The 20,467-nt window shown below is 36.5% G+C and overlaps 1 protein-coding gene across 10 annotated transcripts in view; it reads left to right on the top strand.

Moving 5' to 3' along the window:
* The window catches only part of VPS13B (vacuolar protein sorting 13 homolog B), a 478,347-nt gene that overhangs the window by 147,706 nt on the left and 310,174 nt on the right, over window positions 1–20,467 (top strand). For 9 of the 10 annotated variants that reach the window (XM_083824116.1, XM_083824118.1, XM_083824115.1 and 6 more), the window contains 2 exons: window positions 4,571–4,705; window positions 5,589–5,762. The exons of the other annotated variant lie outside the window; for it this stretch is intronic. In XM_083824116.1, the coding sequence (XP_083680242.1) occupies window positions 4,571–4,705; window positions 5,589–5,762 (309 nt within the window). The remainder of the gene's footprint in view (window positions 1–4,570; window positions 4,706–5,588; window positions 5,763–20,467) is intronic. 10 annotated transcript variants of the gene reach the window in all.

Below are 20,467 nucleotides of genomic sequence, written 5' to 3'. Positions count from 1 at the left end.
TTATTGCTCAGAATTGTCATCTTTGTCAGCAGAAGTCTGGGCTGATCTACAAAGACACAATTGTGTTCAGTCTTCAGGTATTTTGTTCCGTCCATCTTGCACATAGAATGTCACCCAATGCAGGGACGTGGGGTAGGGGTTTGGGGAAGTGAGGACCAAAGCTCTTATCAGAAGAGCTCTTATCAAAAAGATGTGAATACCTGCTTTTAAAGTGTGCGAGAACATTCCCCAGTGACATGATGCTTCTGTGCATATTTACAGAACAAAAGGACTCTTTCGATTTTAAGTTAGAAAACCTTTCTGTGGATTTTTGAGTTCTGCAGCATGGAAAGAAGAGCTTTTTAGGCCTTTGGTGGTGTGTTTCTGTGTGAGATATTCTGATCTGGCTAAAATAGATGATGTTTGATCACCAAGTACCAACGTGGTTAGATATTGGGAAGGTAAGGTGGCTTTTATTGCAAGTAGTTTCACAGTGGGCAAGATATTTCTAGTACAAAAGTCACACAAGTAGAAAATTTTCATTGTTGTTTGGAAGTAGCCTTGGGTTGTATTTGCTAGAGGCAGGTGTGCATATCTCCTTGTCTCCATAAAGTCTTTGTTTATCATGTTCCTGATGAAAATAATAAATGAACTAAGGAAAACATGAAATGCACTGAAAAATAGACATGGTTGCTGTGTTCCCCATTTTTTGACTATACTGAACAGAAAACTTAAGTAAATCATGGTGCTGTTTTTTAAAGTGTGATTCCAGAAGAGCAACTACAGCATAAATACTACACTGTTGTCATAGACCTCAAAAATAAGCCTTTCTCATGCTTAATTTTCAGGATCTTCCATGAAACTGAATTTAGATAATGTTACTGTTTGCAATAAGAGAGCTGGTTTGCCTGCTTCCTCTTTGAATTCATGCTCCATGTCTTAGTTTAAAAAATAAATAAATAAAATAAATGTGGAATGTTTATCTCCATACTAAATTTGAGTTTGAAGGTAGATACTTGGTGCATTTCTTATCTAGGAATATTAACATATTCCTGCTGAAACAATTTCTTGAGAAGACTTCCAGAAAGTTTATAAGTGCTACAGGGGAGGGGAGCCCCAGTCTTCACTCATTTAAATGTTTATTTTCTGAAAAAAAGTATTTAAGGAACATTTTAGCTGCGTATACAATTGTTGAGACTTTGAGTGTAATGATACTGTCATTATGGAAGAGATTAATGAGGAGGATATTTGGGAAGAATTGAAGGTGGAGGATTGGAAACTACAGATGGCCAGAGGCCAGATAGGTAGGAAAAAAGGCTTCGTACTTCTCTGTGGGACGGCTTGCCAATTTGACAAGTTCTGTGAAGGGTGGTTCATCGTTTCCCCCAGATTTTCTGCCGTTGAAGAAAATGTACTGTTTCCCTATTTTAAACCTATTCTTTATAAATGGTTCACCAAAAATTTATTAATTTTTTTATTAATTTATTAAATTATTTTGTTGTGCTTTGAAAATGAGATTGGAAACTTGGCAAGGGGAATCACTTTGGGGTCAGGTGGATTTTTGTCTTTGTGATGAAAGTCTAGGTAGCCATCCGAAGTTTTGTATTCTTTACTGCATGCTCTGCGTAGGATTTTAACATTCAGTAGATGGGTTTTCTGAGTATCCTTCAGCCTAGAGCTGTGAAAGCTGAGCAGAATTAATTTTTCTTGTAATTCCACCCAGATTACTGTGGTGTGCCTTGTTTATCAGGTGTAAAAACAGAGCAGGATGGTGATGCCATTTGATGTCAAAACGATGTAGAAAAGGGGAGATGTGACTGTGCTATGTCACAATAGTTGCCTATGTTCTTTTCAGAGTTGAAATTTGCTGGGAAAGTATTCATCCTATCCCTCTAACAGGTGTTCTGAAAATAAATATCTTATTACTCAGTTACTTCTTCATCATGTGCATTAAAGTTTAGTCGTTAATCACATAATAGTTAATTATATGAGCACATATTGAGGGTTTGTGGGTTTCTTCAAGGCCAAGCCATTCAGCATTCCTAGCTTCCCGTTGTTATCCCTAACTTCTGGCTGGGTGAAAATGCCCTGGCTACTTTAAGCTGTGCTTTGTGGTTGTTGGGAATATGCTGATGGTTTAGGTGACGGCAAATATACACCCAGATTCTCATGAAGATTATAGAACGTCTCTAATTATTCTTCTGTATCTTGCTAAAATCCAACAAGTCCAGAAGTTACTTGGTAAGGGAATAGGAGTGATCAGAGACAAATAGGTAGCGCAGTCACATGAAACCTTTTTTCTTGTTCTTGGATGTGATACCAAAACAGAGTTCCAGTTATGCATGTAACTTACATGGAAAGTTTTAGCCTCAGTACCTACAGGTTGTCCCTGGTAATTCATCTAGAAGCAGACTTCATGATGGAAAATACTTAGGTTTAAAAGTACTTAATCTTCCATGGTGAATTGAGAGGAATGTATCAGACATCTCAGCTTGTATTTTGAGGCAAAGAAGAGCTGATGAGAGATGGATATAGCATGAAGCTACCAGTTCAGAGAAGACATGAAAAATTAGGGTCAAATCGTGAACTCCAAATTGTTCTACTTCGAGTGTACTCTTGGCTGCTACTAACAGTATTTTATTATCTTTGCTTTGGAATAGGCAGAAGACAGGAAAAAACAAATATTTGTTTTTTTTTTCAACACAATGGACTGTGTTTGCAGGTGTGTAGGAAGTACAAGGAGGTAGAGCCAAGACTAGGAAATGCCTGAAGACAGCTACCTGCTTTTGACAAATTCATGCATCGTTTCTGATATAAAACCTTAGATGAAAGGGGATTTTCAGCTTTAAAAAAGGCTTGCCCCAGGCAAGATTGTGTACGAGGGTGTTTTCAGGAGACTAAAACTGGTGGCTCATCTTTTAGACTGAAAGCTGATGGGGTGTTATAGTGCCAGACATACAAATGGGTTGCAGCGAGCGTTCTTTGAGCCTGAAAACTTCCTGCATCACAAGTTAGGAGAAGGCTGGACACACCTTGACCACAGGAAACAGGTTAAATTTTGATAAGAAACTGTGTGTAGAACCAACTTGCCCGTGTCAGTCTGTTATGTGTGTCCCTTTGTATGCTGTTTCTCTTCCTACCTTGGAAATTATTTTTTTTTATTCAAAATTTATTTTAACGTCTCTCCAGAACAAAAAATAGACATAAAAAAAATGTACGTCCAGAACATAAATATATGGCACAGATATCCAGCAAGAAGTCTGGTTACTGAATGATTTTATGTGTACTACCAAATACATTTTGATGTTTAGGAACTGGAATAGGCACAGTGAACTAGGCCCAATTATCAGATTTAATCCTGATTTTTTTTTGGTTTGTTTCCTACCAATTTTAGGAATTTTTCTTTACTAGGGAAAGGTTGAGGTTGTTATTTTGGTGACGTCTTTGAGAGATTGTAAAAAACTAATGAATTTGTTCTTTAGAGCAAATATTATTTAATGTGTTCGTCTGTCTTGACATACATATCAAAATGCTTTTTAATTTTTTATCTGATATTCTGTAATACTTTCCTTGCATAATCATAGAATTTGTTCCAAAATCCATGTTACATATGTAAGGGGATGGTTCTGTAATTACACTAATACTTGCATAATTAAGAAGGTCTTGCCAATTTTTACTGATTCCAAATTCCCCATTACTTTTGCATGGGGGAAAAAATAGTAAAAGTGGTAACCTCTGTTAGTTTTTCCTTTCATGCTACTTACAGGTGTTGAAACTATTTCTTTCTCATTTGTGAGTAAATTTATGTATTTTCTTTTTTTCCGATAGGTAGCCCTGTGCAGAATAGGAGGGCTGGCTTAGTCTCTACATGGCACAGGGCTGTTTTGTAAGCTGCCCTCTAGATTGCTGCCAACATATCTCAGTCCTGACTTGTAACATCCCCTGCTGCTGCAGTTCTAGGCAGCTCTTCAGAAGTGCCTGCCAATGCAGTGGTTTGTTCCAAAGCGTGTGGTGGTTTTCTGGTGTGCACAAATAGGGGCTGAGCAAAGACCACCAGAACTTATTTCCACTTGTGACCTAAGGCAAGGTTTGAACTCTAGTTTCCGACAAAAAACGGCAAGCGTGTTGGCCTTCTGTGCTCTTCAGCTGCTTGGATTTAATGCTTTCACGTTGCTACTGAGTCAAATGTTATTGTCTAAATGTAAGCTGAAAACACTTAGTCATTTTAAAGTCCCGAAATGAAAGGGTCATAATAAAAACATGAAAGTGAATAGTTGAGGAGGCACTTATAAACTGAAAACAAAAGTGTATGTATGTGTATATATACGTATTTATTATTCCAGTGTCTAAGTGGCTTTGTGTGTTTTTCTCTCTGTATCTACATATAGTTTATGTATGACTTGTTTGTATTAAAAAAAACTGTATACAGTGTTCTCTCACTTCCAGTTAAAAACTGCGAATCACAACAAAAATGCTATAAGAACATCTAAGGTAGATAATTAAAGTATAATTAAGTTTAAATGCCTTGGTGAAGGAATATAAAAATATTTAAATTCAACAGGCTAGTACATTTGCAGTTTTCTTTTATTAGGTGTGAAATCTAAGAATCCCCTGCCAACTCTTGAGGGCTCAATCCAGAATGTTGAATTGAAGTACTGCAGCACATCATTGGTCAAATGTGCCTCTGGGACCGTGGGATCAATAAAAATTTGTGCCAAAGCCCCAGGTATGTGCAGCTGGACCATGTAAAACTTTATTGCCTGTATAGGAGAATTGGCCTTGCTTTTTACAAGGAGAGTTACTGAAACAAGAATTTACTCATTGTTCCTATGAATCAGAGAGGGGTTTTTGTATTCTTTTTAAAAATTATTATTATTATTATTATTATTATTATTATTATTATTATTATTATTATTATTATTATGTGTGCCAGAGGGTGATCCAGCCTGGACTTAGTATATCCAATGTTGACACTGAATGAAAAAAATAGATTTTACTTTTTTCTTCTGAGATAAAAATGAATCCGAAAGCACTGAAGAAACTGGAGTAGAACTGCGTTTTCATATTACACCGGATATTTGCATTTTGCTTTATTTAGTAGTCTAATGTTGTGTTCTGTTTATTTTTTTAATGTCTCATTTCCCATAAATGGTACAAGTATTTCACTTGAGAAGTTTTTGAGGGTTTTGTGATAAATTTATTTTCTCTAACATTTTTTTAAAAGTATACAGCTACTTTTGAAATCAGTGTCTATGATCTTTATGTATATATCAGGCAGCTAGTGTTAAGAGCACTAAAAATGGAGTATATTTAACTCTGAATTGAGCTTATGATGATATTTTAAGATACTTTTTTATAAAGTTGGGATGGAAATTACTATCTTAAAGAGAATTGATTACTTTATATGAAATCCTCCTGGATGTGAAGACATTTACAAGATAACATTAAGGAAGTTGTTTAATAGTTTATAAGTGGTTGATCTTTCTATTTCCTTTTTTAATTCTGTACTTATAACGTTAATAGATACCCTCTTTGGACTAGTGAATTTTTATAAGTTGGAAAATTATCTTGTTACAATAAAAGCTGAAGAAGTCTAACCTTTATCTTAGGTGATGGTGGAAAAGAGAAGCTGATTCCTTTAATTCAAGGGCCTTCTGACACCAGAGACTTACACAGCAGTAAATGGCTGAATGAGAGTAGAAAGCCAGAATCTCTCCTAGCTCCAGATTTGGTAGCCTTTACAATCCAAATTCCACAGTATATGGACTACTGCCATAATTCTGGTAAGTGCAAAACTCTTGTTAAGCTGGTATTGCATTACATTTACCTATCCAATGTAATTTTCAAAAGAGGGGCTTGATATAAAGTGTGCCAAATGCCAAAGTATCTTTTTCACATACCGCACAAATAATAACTTTAGCTCACTATGAGACAAACACTTAAAGCAGCATTTTGATCTATGTCCTTTTCAGTAAGAAAAGCTTCATTGACTTTGGTTGCCTTTTAAATAAATTATGCAGGACCTTTTGTAATCATTTTTATTTTTTGGGCAGGATTGATACTGAAAATACTTTATTCTTTCTTTCCTCCATCTAATAATTTGAGCTTCTCATACTGAAGTTGACATAACACATTGAAATTGATGCACATAAATTTGCAGGATAATTTAGAATTTAATTAAGAATTAATTTATCATAAAAAATAATGAAAAGGTAATTTTTAAGATGCTTGTGGGTATACATTTGACTGTTAAATTTGGTGTTGTAGTAGATATATAAATGAGAAACAAGTTAATATTTTCCAGAGATCTGGTTGGATAAATTTAAAGATGTTGACTTTGTGGGCATAAATAATCTTATCAAACAGTCTTATGATTTCTCTAGGCTTTAAACATAACATTGTTCTGTTTCAAGCAACACTGACAATTTGAAATCTGTCTAGTTTAAAATAACTATAATATAGCTTGTGGAATACACATGGATATAAGTTCTGCTGTCAGTATGTTGCATTTGGCAAATCACATTAAAAGGATTGTCCTGTTGCCGTGCTAAGGATCGAATGAAAAAAAAATAGAGAAATATTATAGGTAAAGGAAATCAAAAGAATCTGTTGACCCCAGTATTATCAAACACAGAAAGAGTTTAAAAGTATGCTTTTCTCTATTTTTTTATTTTATTTTTAATGGTTGTTGAATGTCATTACCCTGGGAAGCCAGGGTGAATTTATTACCATCTTCGTAACTTTTATGTGCACATATAAGCAAAATCTTCTTTTCTTATGCAAAGTAAATATTTGTAAGCACTGTGCACTCTAGCAGTTTTTAGGTTATTTTCTCAGTAACAGTTCTTGTATGTTTCTTGGAAAGTATCATATTGGAAATATTTATGACACTGTTTTTATAACAATTACCTTAAGTTCTTGCCACTAAAACATTGCCTAAAAGCAACTCATGATTCAACAGTTTCCAAATTATTCAGATTCTTTTTTTGGGGGGAGGGAGGGGACAGGAAAAAAGTGATGAAAATCTGTTGGACCTGCTGTCTCACTTAAATAACTTATAAATGTTCATAATAATAATACTTATTACTGTTACTGATTATTGCGTTTTCTGCTATTTTTGAGAATATGTTCTTAAAATATGTTAAAAAAAAAACCCACATACCTATATTATAGAATAATTGTAATTGTTTCTGCTCTCAGTGACTGCATATATTTTAGCTCATCAGTATAATGGACAGTCCAGTTAGCTCGTAGAGCATATTTGATAGTTTGTGACAGACGATGCCTAAGAGAATTAAGACAGCAACAAATGAAGTGCGGTTCAGAGTTGTATGCAGGAACTTCTAGAGGCCAGCTAATAACACAGCAGAAAATTGGTTCCTAATAGACAAATGTCTGTGGTACCTATTCTGCAGATGAATGGAGATACATTTTTAAATGCTGAGATTTTAAAATTTACTGCACCACCTCCCTGGTGCCTCAGAGTATTGCTTCTGCGTACTCCGCGATAGTTTGATACCCTGCACAGCCTTGCTCTATAGCTGTAGGTTTGTAAGGTGGCAGGCAGGACTGATTACAAAGAGGCGAAAACCGATGGATTTGTTCAAGCTTTGGTCCCAGTAAACGTGGAGAATGGTGTACTACAAATGATGGTTGGTTGTTTTAAATTCAATAAAGGAATTGTGTTTAAATTATCTCAGGTTCAATACAAAGGATTAGGGAGTTGATTAAAGCCTTTGCTTTCAAATACTTGCTGAAGGAACTGAGGCCATTTAACACAGGAGGTGTGGATATCCTTTTCATGAAGACTATGAAACTACATGGAGAGGAAAACATGAAATGATTTGAGAGCATAAAAATGCTTTTGCTGTCAGTTGCAGTCACTTCTGGGAACTAAAGTTATACTGAATAATTTGACAGTAAATTCAATTTATGCCACAGAGGAATAAAGCTGTATTACAGGAGATGATGTGGCAGTACTGAAGTTGTGCTATTTGAGCCATTTATCCTAATAATGTTAGATATGAATGTCTGGAATAGGAATTTAGACTGCAAAGGTGAGCAAAGAGAATAGTGCAACCTGCTTGTAGAAAAAATGAAAAAAAAAAAAGCTATCCATGCAAGATGAGAGTAATTACTTAGTGTTGTTCCGTATTATCAGATTGCTAGAGATAGGGCCAGGGCTGGCGACACAGAAAGAGCCATTTAGCTGCTACACTCAAGAGACGTGTGGCTTCTGAAAGAGCTAAGGAGGACAGCAGCTCCAGTTTGGTGGGATTGACTCAGATGTCACCTGGCACTCAGGTAAACTCGGTACCATATACAGGGATTCAGAAAACCTGGCAAACATGATGTCAGTGAAGCTGCTGGTCACACTGTGCAGTAGGGAGAAGGGGTATATTGGAACTATACAAAGCTTTAGAGCTGCAAATTAGCCACCACCTTTAAAAACAGAATAATATAATGTGCTTTTCTGGATAAAACCAAGAGAAGAAACTGCAGAGGAACTTCTGGGTACTCTAGCAAACAATAGGACCACAACATAAAGAGTTTATGGAAGAATCTTGGAATACAACACCATGTCTGTTCAAGTGTTGTTTTTTTTTTTTTTAAATTTGCTTATATAAAAATTAAGTGAAGGAAGAGTAACTAATGAATTCCTTATGCATCTGTAAAATTGAATGGAAAACAACTGGGATTAAAATCAAAGCAGTTGTTTAGGTATAAAGTACCGGGGAGGATGCTGTGCAAATGGCATGCATTCCCTGAATAATTCAGGGGGAGTTTACCTGGAGAACAGGTAGGGGATCTTATCTCCTCTTGTTGCAATCACCTACTGCGTTGTACCACTTTTATCGTATGATCCAGAATGACCCAGACTGCTGTGCAGCTTCCTTTTACCTCTTCTGCAGGTGGCCCTGCAAAGATGCGTATACAGCAGTGTGTATTTAGAATTGGATTGATAAAGCATTTTACGCGACTATTTTATTTCTTGTTGGCTACTGAGAGGGAGAGAAAAATGTTATGATTCTAGTAGTAGCATGCTGCATAGAGTATAAGCAGCAAGGAGGAAAAATATCTTTATAAAATGTTATCCCAAAAGGGCAACATTAAAGTGCACTATATATAGCACCTGCAGGCAAAGTAGGAATTACGTATAACAAAAACGCATATACAGGTGATTATTTAGTAACAATATTTTATTGTTTGCTGCACCAAGTAGCATTAGCACAACCGAGAACTGATAAACCTATGTTAGAGGAAGTATTTAGGGACACAGGAAATAAATATAATTCTGTTCAGTCCTTAATTATAAGTCTGCGTGCTAATGCTTGTAATTTTGGTTAAATTTGTTATATGAAAAAAAAAACACTCCAGGAATCTGTGTGCATAGTTGTAAAAATGAGTGGATGTGATCCCCAGTCTTTATCTGAACTGCAGCATATGCAATATGTGTGAGAGAGGAGATGATTACACTAGCCCCAGGTTTGGGAAAGTCGTCTTACTGCTTCTCTAGAATAACCTTGGATTTATTAACCCTCAGAGCAAGCTGCAGACCTTGTTTATTTCACCTGGCCTTTGAAAGAAATAGAGAGATTTCAAAATGAATGTGGGTGTTAGTATTTAATTATGGGCAGCTGTTGAATAGACGAGGTGAGCTGATTAAGCTCTATTTGGTTTGCCATATTGAATAATTGTGAGTGCATGCATAGCCAGTATATGGAGAGCTTTATTAAATATATCAAGAGGAAATGAAATTAAAAATAAAATGAATAAAGTTTTCTTTGAGATCCACTTAAACATTCAGCAATGCAGCAGTGAAATAAGGAAGTAAATAAAAGTACCAGTATTAATGTCATGCTCATATATGGTAAATTGATGAACCCCGTGGATGAAAGTAAAAGGGAAAGAAAGCTTATCGAGTTTGTGTGAAAGCTCTATTAAGAGTGAAGAGCAAATAGTCAGCCCAGGAGAAGTTTATTCCTCATTTAAGTGCTATTTTTCTTAAGCTTCCAAAGATCTTTGGATTATTTTCTCCCCTGTAAATTTTTTGTGAGTTTAGATAAGATTGCTTCATTCCCTCCACTTCGCACCCCCCCCCAAAAAAAAAAGGAAAAATATTTTTGTGCAGTGAAAATATTTTTAAACGATTAAAGATATCACAGCCACAAACATGAAAAAAAGTGTTGCAAATGTTGTACCAGCAGGAACATATTTTTTTTTCCTATCACAAACCATATGATTTTATATGCTAGAGCTTATTTGAAAGGAGGTAACATTTTTTACATACTTTTAAAAAATGTATAAACAGCTCTCTATGCCTCCAATTTCCCATTTCTTACAGTTAAAAACAAAACAGAACAAAATCTGTCATTAACATCATTAACATCTTTTAATTTATTAAATTTTGACTGCTTAGACTGGGGATACTGCAGAGTCTGGATTTTAAAACTAGAACAGTGATTATTTTTTTTTTTTTAAGTTTTCCGTTCCAATTTAAAGGAATGCTTGTGCTAGTAAATAAAGAAAACTTGTAAAAGAGTATTTCTAAACTAATTTTGATGTATTTTGGAGCAAGTTGACACAATGAATGAGTAAGAATGCTGAATATATTGCAGTAATTAAAGACAATTCACATTTGTGGTTTGGGCATAAATGTGTAAAAATTATACCCATCTATCTTATTACATTTCCTTTTCTCTCCCTGAGGATTTCACTATGTACTTTATCTGTAATTGTTGCCAGTTTTCTATCAAGTTCCCACTGGGCTTCTGGTGCAAAAAATCTTATCCTCTCGATGACAGAGCTTGCCTGAATGATTTCATGCTCTTAGCATTTTTGTTCACGGGAATTAGGGGCAGAATGTAACTGCAGCTGAACATAGCATCTATTTTTGTAATTTTGAAGTTTAGACTCTGTTATTGGAACTAAATGAAGAGATGCAGGTGTTCCCCAGTTCAAATCCCTTGGGATTTTTTGATGGTAGAGTCTTGAAAAGAAAATGCATGTGTTTCCAGAGTCAAACAGCAGCTGTGGACAAGGATTTATGTTTTTCTCAGAACTTTGGGATTTCAAAATGTTACATTTAATCACATGCACAGAAAGGAGAGCAAATGTTAAAGATGTTACATATAAAACTAGGGGACTGATCTTTTTACCATACCAACTAGTTGTGGGAATAGAGGAACAAAGTGATCTTTAATCTTAATATGAACGATTTCAAAAGGGTTATGATAGTTGCCAGGACTCCGGTCTTTTGAGATCTGTGCTCTTGCAGCAAACAGCATTGATATTGTCTTAATTACTCCAAAAATCTGGCTTATTCACATATTTGGCCTTGGAAAATATGAATGCTAATAGTGTAAGCTACTGAAAACACAATTTTAATGTCATACTTCTTTTGGAGTAAGGAGAATTTAAATTTAGATAAGTGCACAGTTTTAGAAGAACTTTGGTGGTGGTGGTGTGTAGTTTTCAAGGTCAGATTAAAAATTTGCAGTTCAACTGCCTCAGCCTGAGAGGGTAAATTTAGAAGATTTCTGAGTTACAAAACTTGTGGGCAGAAGTATTTTGTGGTAGTGCAACCGCTCTCTCAATTTTGAGATTAGTTGATCATCCTAAACAAAATGTCTGACACTTTGTTGACAAAGAACAAGATATTTTTTTCCTAATGAGGAAGGATGGGTTTTATTTTCTAAATTAATGTGTTTTAAAGGTAGTGTTTTAGAAATTGTATAGGGCTGGAATTAAAGAAGATGTTCACCTCTAGACAAGGTTTTGTTCATGTTAAAAGCTTCTGTTTAATGGTGATGGGTAATTGTGGCAAAGAAGCTGGTTTCTGTCATGTGAATCAATTTCTCTTTTCTCAGCTTCCTCATTGAAGGTACAACAAAACAAAAAAATGTACAACAAAAATGTAAAGGTTTTTAGCCCTGGAAACTTGTTATAACATACCAAATAACATAAGTTCAAGTGGAGGCAGCAGATGGTGGTACTGGGTGGTTTAGGAGGGAGGGCGTGTGGGGAAGAGCAGGATAATAACAGCTGAAAATGTAAGTTTTAGTTAAAACTTATCGGTAAAAGTAAAATCCTATTTTTAAGCACATTTACCAGTTTGTGTGTGCTCTGTCCTTCCCCATTACCCCCACAGCCCAATATGTTGTGCACAGGTTAAGTATCAAGTATTTTCCAGACCTAAACCACCCTTTAGCTACTGTCTTATAAAGACCCCAAACTTACTACTGTTTCTAAGGGGGGAGTAAGAAGCACAGGCTGTTACTCTACCGGCTCCAGTTAAAAATTTCTTGGCCATGAGAGGAGCATCAGGGAGGGACATAGTATTCACAACTAACTAGATTAACATTATTTCCAGGGGATTGCATAACTCCAGCAACTGGTAGTAAGTTTTGGTTATAGAAATGCAATTGCGCGCTGCGGGAATGGAATAAGGCAGCTTGTTCAACTTTCCATCAAGGAACTCTGCACGTCTTCTTCGTGGAAGGGCTGTTTTCATCTCCCTGTGTTCTGTTTGCATTCTGCTTCTCTCAACGTGCCATAAATCCTTCAGCAATGTATGCCCCCTTGACTTCTGAAATTGTGACTGAGTAGGATTCTGAAATTTGTAAAATGATACTGGAAAAACAATCTTAAAAAAAAAAAAAAAAAGCTACACTGTCCTCTCAGTTGTTAGGAAGTCAGCCCGCATGGTTAAGTTCTATTTTATTTCAAAGCATGGCTGACTTCAAGTCGTGCTGTTCAGCTGTGTTGTGAAAGTCAACAGAGTAAAAGCGTTATCCAAAGTGCTTTTGCCTTTGTCCAATTTCCTCTTCTTAATAGTATCAGTTAAGTGTTTGGTAACCTGGCAGAATGATATCAGAACTTGGACAAAGAAGATGTGGACTCAACTCCAAATAGCAGGAGTCTGAGATGTTGCACTACAAGGTCTGGTGAGCAAGGGAATCGGAAGGTGTGATCCTCTGCTGCGTTTACACCTTTTTCTTTAGAAACGCCTTGCTTGACTTTCTCTTTGCTTTTGACTCTGGATAACAGCCTTCTGCCTGTAGGTACTGGAGTTGATTTTATAGTTCCTGGGGTAGGAGTTTGTGCTTCAGTATTGACAACTGCTGAAATAACTCCTGAGTTGTGGCTTATATGGAGTATGCATGATTAAAAGTGCATAAGGGAAATGTTCCTACCTTCTCTTTAACCAGAAAATAACCTAGAAAATACTGTAAAACGAAATCAAAAACTGTTAATATTTTTTTAACCCTGTAACTCATTAAATGCGTAAAAGTTAGAGAGTGGCAGATAGGAGGTTATCCCTGCAACCTTAGTTTGTGTGTATGCATGTGTGTGCCACAGGATTTCTTTCCACAATCTGGCAGAATCAAAGTATGCAGGCTATGCGAGTGTTTCATATGGCCACCAAAGTCATATTTAACACTTCGGGTATGGAAAAAAAAAAAAGTGGGTTCAAATGATAACTTCTGTTTCCAAAAAAGTGTAGGATAATGTTTCTGACCTCCATATACTTATGAAAATACATTCACCTTTTCCACTTGTGGCATCTGGAAAAGCATTATTCAGCAAGGCGACTAGATACTTACTGATGGTGCAGAGGTTTCTGGAAATGTGACAGGCATATGCTCTCAGCAATTGCTGACACACAGCTTTGGACACTGAAATCTGTTTTTAATTGAGAAAATATATGTTGGCCAACATATTGGGATAGCTCCTACTCATTTTGAAAAAAATGCCATGGGATCTTTAACTTCCATTTGGATGCTTCCCAGACATGGGCATAAGGGACTGTAACTGTTTACTTTCAAATGGTGTTTAAACCGTTTCCAGCTTTTATAATTGAATTATATTGCTCTCACTACCACTTTTGTGATGTAAATGGCTCATATAACATGGCTAATTTTTGTAACAAAATGATAAATAGGTATAACTGAAAAACAGTAGACTTTGGTAATAAAATATAAATGCAATTTGAACAACTCAGTTTCTGTTTTTCCAAATTTTAATAACAATTGATTAAATAACATGTTACTGAACAGAAATATTTGATGAAAAACAGCAGTATTTCCATTATTTTAAATGCAGAAATTATGAAGTAGTTGAGCCCAAGGAGTAATCACATTTGAAGTGTAATCTCAATACATATTTGTTTCTAAATATTTTTTTCCCCAGCTATTTTCAACCTTGTAATAGGTTAAAAAACAAATGCCAAATAAACAAACAAAACAAAACAAAAAAAAACAACAAAACCCAGCATCAACAAAAACAAAACTACAGATGACCCATTCCATTCCAAAGTCTCACGTTCCAATTATAATGCACATAAACGTACCAACAGTCTCACTTACGTGTTTTGGGATGCAGTCTTAAATATGCAGAGTGACTATTCAACAACATTTTTCTCTCCCACCCAAACATTACTGTCCTGCAGTTCCCACAGAAATTCATTTTCATGATGCTGCAAGTAGCCATTTGCAGTCACAGTATAAAGTTGCGCTGTTACCACTTGGCTGAATAGTTAGTTTTATGTAGAAAGAAGCAGTTCACAGCCAGGATTAGGCAAAACAAGTTAAAGTCTTAGGACTAAATTGATTTTTTAGTTCAACTAGATAACCCCAGTGATGAGCTAAGCCACATTGCTACAGTTTAGCGAATTGAAAATTATTTTGAACAGATTAGTTTTAAGGTCTCCAGGTTGCATTAAATAAGCTTAATTTCCTTCATGTGCTATGAAGCTTCTGAAAATCAACATTTATTTTTATCAAAAGTCTGCAAACCATGTAGAAATGAGTACTGCAGAAACCATTAGCCACTTCCAACCTTTAATCACTTCTGTGCTGTATGAGCTGACTTCATTTTCCTGTTACCTCTGGAAGCACTGAAACAGAACTAATACGTGCAAGCTACCTGCGTATGTACTTGTTGTCTATGGTGGCAGAAATACTTTAAATTAATACAAGGAAAATAGTTCATCATGCAACTTTTCTATTTGATACCTCAGTTTATCCTACATACATGTAATGAGAGCATTTAACTATGAATACTTCTATATAACAGATTTCGAAGTAGTACAACTTCAACACAAATACTGTGTATCTAGTAACTACTAAGTTTACAGTACATTTTTATTAAAAATCCCCCTCTGAGTTATCTTGACATTCTCTGTACTACATGGAGATCTAAACTTACTTGAGAAATGCAGTGATAACATTATACTGGATATAGTTCAATTAAAATTCAGTATTTTTAATTCTTGTTTATAATCTAATATACATTTTTAATTAGAGGAAAAGACACGGTGAAAAATGGAAACGATTTGTTTTATGAATTTATCTGAATGAGAAAATTCTAGGGGTTGCCCTAATCTTGCAGCTGGTTCAGTTAAGGTGTAGAAACATTTGCCAGAGAAAAGTAATTTGCTGAGTCCGGAGTTCCCATTCATTCTTCTGCTGCTAATTGTTGATACTGAGCTCCGCTTACAGCACAGCAAATCAATGCTAAGTCTGCTTTTCCTAAGTGTTTTTGTAATTGCTGATGTCTTTTCAAGATGAAGTAAATAGATCTGAAAAAAAAACCCACTGATTTTCCCCATGAGTTTTATAAAATTGCTTCATTGCATCTACAAACAGAAGAGCAAATCATCTGGGGGCTGTACTGTCTTAATGAGAACATCGCCTGGTTATGCACGCGTGGGCAGAGGAACGGGTGCCCTAACAATGGGAACCGAAAGGATGGGGAGTCCCAAACAACTGTGTCAGCTCTTAATCGTCCCAGTAAGAGCCTGCCTGCATCTGTCAGCTCTTCCACTTTTAGCCTCTGTGCATCATCTGTCACTGTACAGCTTCGTGGGCCATTTGCCTGGGATTGGTGCCAAGCTGCAGAAGTAGCTTTGACTCGGCTGCCTTATGTCCAGAAATCTTGGAATAACAGCCTGCTGCACGTGGGAAGATGGACATGAAAGGGGTCAGACCCATTGCAGTTCGAGCCACAGCTTTCTGAATTTCGGTGTTGAGATCTGTCACACCAGAGAGGGGAAAGTGACCATGTTCTAACAGTGAGATTCAAACCCTAGATGAAAATAAAGTCTAATCCTGAAAATTAATTTTAGAGTAATAATCTGAATAAATCAGAGGCTATCTCTTCCCACCCTACCCCCCACCCCTTCTCCCACAAGTGCTTGTGTTTGTTTTATTTCTGTGGCAAAACCACTTAAACCATACAGAAATGTTGCTTAAATACAGTGAAGAGTGTAGCACTGGTATTGCCTACCATAGCTTTGGTTTTGTTTGTTTCTCAAAAGGGAGAAAATAGTGAAAGTTTTGTCAGAAGAAACAATTCTTACTGGAAAAATAGAGGAGAAGATATAATCAAATCAGATGAAGCATTAAATAGAGTGTCTGGTCAGGCAGTGGAACGGATTGCCCAGGGAGGTGGTGGAGAAGGAAAGGTTGGACGTGGTGCTTAGGGACATGGCTTAGTGGGTGACATTGGTGGTAGGGTGATGGTTGGGCCAGGTGATCTTGGTGGGCTTTTCCAACCTTAATGGTTCTATCAGTGAGTAGGGTTATAGAGTGCATGTGATGGGTCATCACCTCTGGATAGTATTTTTTTCAGTTCTGTATATGTCCATAGCATAGAGGGTAGTTCTAATCAGACATAATTAATCATCTTTCAAATAAACTGGACATTCTGTACTCACTGGGCTTTGCAATCTTATATGCACAATATTTTTGATATTCAGTGTAACTTTGTTCATGTTTGGTTATCTATTCAGTTGAAATAAATTCATAGAAGAGAACGTGAATTCTCTTCTCCCTCTAATTTTGAGCTTTATTACAATGTCCCTGCTGAGATAAGAACGGGAATTCAGTATTTAGTAAATCTCTCTGGGTTGTGTGCTGAAAATTCACAGAAGAAAACAAAAGATGTTTAATATGTCAGTATAGTATTCAAAATATATTTTAGCCCGAGCTCTGGATTAAAACTATTCAGACATTAAAATTATAGCAAAATGGGTTTTGTATGTGTTTGATAATAGACTCATTATTAAAGGATGAGCTTAAAATTAATCTATTTTATTAAATGTGTGTTTTAATTAATTATTGTAGTAAAATAAAGTTAATCTACTGTATTAAAATTTATTTATATTAAAAAAGATATAACCTATTGTATCAGAGCTTTTAAACCAACTTTAGGAAAACTTGCCAGATAAGGAATGGTCTTCGGTATAACTGAATTTTCTGAAGACAGATAGATGTAGTTTAAAATGCCCCTATCAGTGGAAATTTACATGTTTAATGAAATAAAAATTCAGTGCAGAGTGCAGTTATTTGATAAAACTATCTTTAGTTAAAAATAATTAAGGAATATTTGATTGCATTTTGGAGTTTCGAAGCAAGTGTAGTAGTAGCAACATAATAATCTTAATAACAGCGATCGTTTTTAGTATAAGGACGTTTGAAGGCAACAAAATAGTTTTGCTTTTTTCCCTGGTAACATAGCACAAAATAAGTATAATCCTGTGAAAGGGATGACTTAACACAACTGTTGATGCACTTCAAGTGAAACATCTTTATCAAGTTAATACAAGAAGCAGTCATGCCCTACTTGAATTACTCATTTATAATGGCTGAGCAGCAGCCTGGATGTGGACTTTGAAATCCTGGGAAAATAAGATGCATGCATGCATTCAAATGTCTAAAGTCTTTGCCGTAGAGCAGCTGTAAAATGTTGAAGTGAGATGTCAGCTACTTACTGGTGTCTGCGTTTTGAGACTGAAGGGTGATGCGATTATTTAATTGCTAACCAAGGTTAGCATTATTTTAATCACTATATCCTCTGTTCGAGACTTTCAAGAGCTGCTTTAATATTTAGGAGCTAACATTCAGAATATTTATCTTCTTTTTGCACATTTTTAATGCACAGGTTTTTCCAATTTCCAGCCTTTAAAACATTTTTTATGATACATAGCCTTTGCTCTAACTTTTATTATGCTTGTGATGAGGGAGAGGTAATACTATAGGTTTGTGAAATCAAAATAAGGCATATGTATCGGCAGCAATTTCAAAAAACTCTGCCTGTTTGCTCACTAAGGACATAAGAGTATGTATAATAGCTGGTAAAGTCTGTGCATTAAAAGCAGGTCTGTCTCTTTGCACTGTTGAGATGTTGCAGCTTGCACAATCTTTTGCAGATGACTGCACTGAATTTCCATTGCTAGGTTCCTTGTCTTCACAGCTTGATCCCATGTTTCCTTTGAAAAGATAGACATGTAGGAAATTAACTGTTCAACTGTAATTTTTCTTCAAATGCTTGCACAGTACCAAAGAGTGTGCATCCCATTACACTTGAATGAGAGATTTTTGATCAGAAGTGCCAGATGTTGTGTCTCAAGTATCCTCGTGCTTCCCAAGTAAACAGCACAGGAGCGACCACGACTTTCTTTCAGTGCTGGAGATATGCACGCTCCTACGGCATGAGGTGAGGGAGAGCAGGAATGCCCGCTTCTGCTTCTTGGGATCTCTGCAAGGGCACCGGGCACTTGGTCTTTGTGGGGCACATTGCAGGCAGACAACAATGTCAGTGTTGTATATATCCAAGGGTACTTATAACAGTGATCTTACAGCAGTTGCTAAGACTGCAGAGTGCTTACTTAATGACCATTCAGGAAACCGTCAACTCATTTTTTCTTCTTGTTTCTGTTACAAGTAGAATTAAGATTCTTTATACTTCATTTCAGTGTTTTTCCTGGAACAGGGTGTGTCTAACAGACATTGTGCAAACTTGTTTTTTCCTCTGGAAAATCGCTCTCTCAAAATCGTGATGGAAGGAGCAGGTGTTTGCTACACGATGGCAGCAAATTAAGCCCCGGGCTCGGAGATTGTGCCTTCCTTCCTGTTAATGGAAAAACTGAGAGGCAAGAATAATCCACCTTAAAGGTAGAAATACGATGGTTAAAATCTTCACAAGTGCTGTTAGAGGTACCGGAGGTCCAGCCAAGGAGGGCAGTATTCCTACGCTACTGCACAAAGTGGAGCATTTTGGAATGGTTTCATTGCTCTCCGCTCAGGTACTCGAATGTGCAGCTCCAAGGGGATGATGGAGGGATATTTGCAAGAAGGGTGTACTAACCCTTGTAGCCCTGACTGCAGCTTGGCACTGGTTTTAGCTACAACAATTTGTCACCTCTCCTCAAATGGCAGCCGCTCAGCTTAGTTCTGACATGAGTGCTGTGTCTTGAGGTGTGAATGTACTCCAGCAAGTGACTCCAGAACATTTTAAGAGCACAGGAATTAGAAATTGAGGCATACTTGTATAAAAGCAGCATGAGGTAATGCTGAGGGAACAAAATGTTCTTCCATCGTTCTCCGCGAGGTCCCACAGTGAAACACTTGCCAGTGAGTGCTGTTATATTGGGAGCCACTATAACTCAAGAGCAGTAACAGCCGCATTTCGGTCCTGGCTTTGAGAAAATAGAGCAACAACTGAGTTCCCACCACACTTTCAAGCATGGAGCAAGCGAAGTTCTGCCACTTGTGTCTAATACAGATCTCTCTTTCTGTTCTTGGACCTTCCTGCTCTTTCTAAGGGAAGCCACTGCCTTATTGCATAGCACACAGCTTGTAGGACTGCTGTTTGTGTGCTCAGAAGCCTTTGACCTAGCCGTTGTGGGTAGTCTTCTGGGGTTCGCACCACACAGGGCCATGATTCCCTGCATCACTGAAGCATAGAAGCCTTCCTCTTGTTTCATCTGCACAGAAGTAAAACTAGTTTAACAAAAAAAAAAAAAAAGTGTTTAACTAATAAAAATGTGAATCTATCTCAGCTTGCAGTCCTTCTCTGCTTTTTTTTTTTACCTGATATTTTTTTTAATATTTTCCTAGAAGAGTTAGTCTCCCTCCTTACCAGCCTTTTCTGAAACTGGAACAGTGAAATACAAATTCAGAATGACAAGAGTTGATTTCTTAATGAGAGCTGAAAAAAGTGGGAATCCCTAATTACATTTTAGAAAACAGCTGTCATAATTTTCCTGAATATTTTCATATTTCACTGAACCTGTGTGTATACACATGTATGTGTATAAGTGTGTAAGGAGAGAACAATACATTTATTTGCATTATATCAGTGAATAGGATATTCTGAATATTTTTTATATTTGGAGAGAAAGTTGGAAAGAAACGATGTTCTAATCCACAGTACAATGTTCGATCTACTTCTATGAATGTATCAGCTACAAGTTGAGAGAAAACATAAATCTTTTTAACTCTAGATGCTCTTGTTTTCCGGAGGATTGGAAGTGGAACAGGAGGACGATTTCTTTAATTCCTTTATCCCTAACTCAGCCCCTTTGTAAAATCCCCAGCTGGTTCTTCATACCCCAGGAAAGATGCCAGCAGAACACTTGGAAGTTTTTTGACAAATTCTAGCTAGTTTCTGTCGGTACCAGTGCAGCGTTGTTGAGATCTTC

This window comes from Anser anser, assembly GCF_964211835.1.
Source record: "Anser anser genome assembly, chromosome: 2".
Lineage (NCBI taxonomy): Eukaryota > Metazoa > Chordata > Aves > Anseriformes > Anatidae > Anser > Anser anser.
The sequence above is the reverse complement of the archived record's forward strand: the minus strand, read 5'-3'. Positions and strand labels throughout refer to the sequence as shown.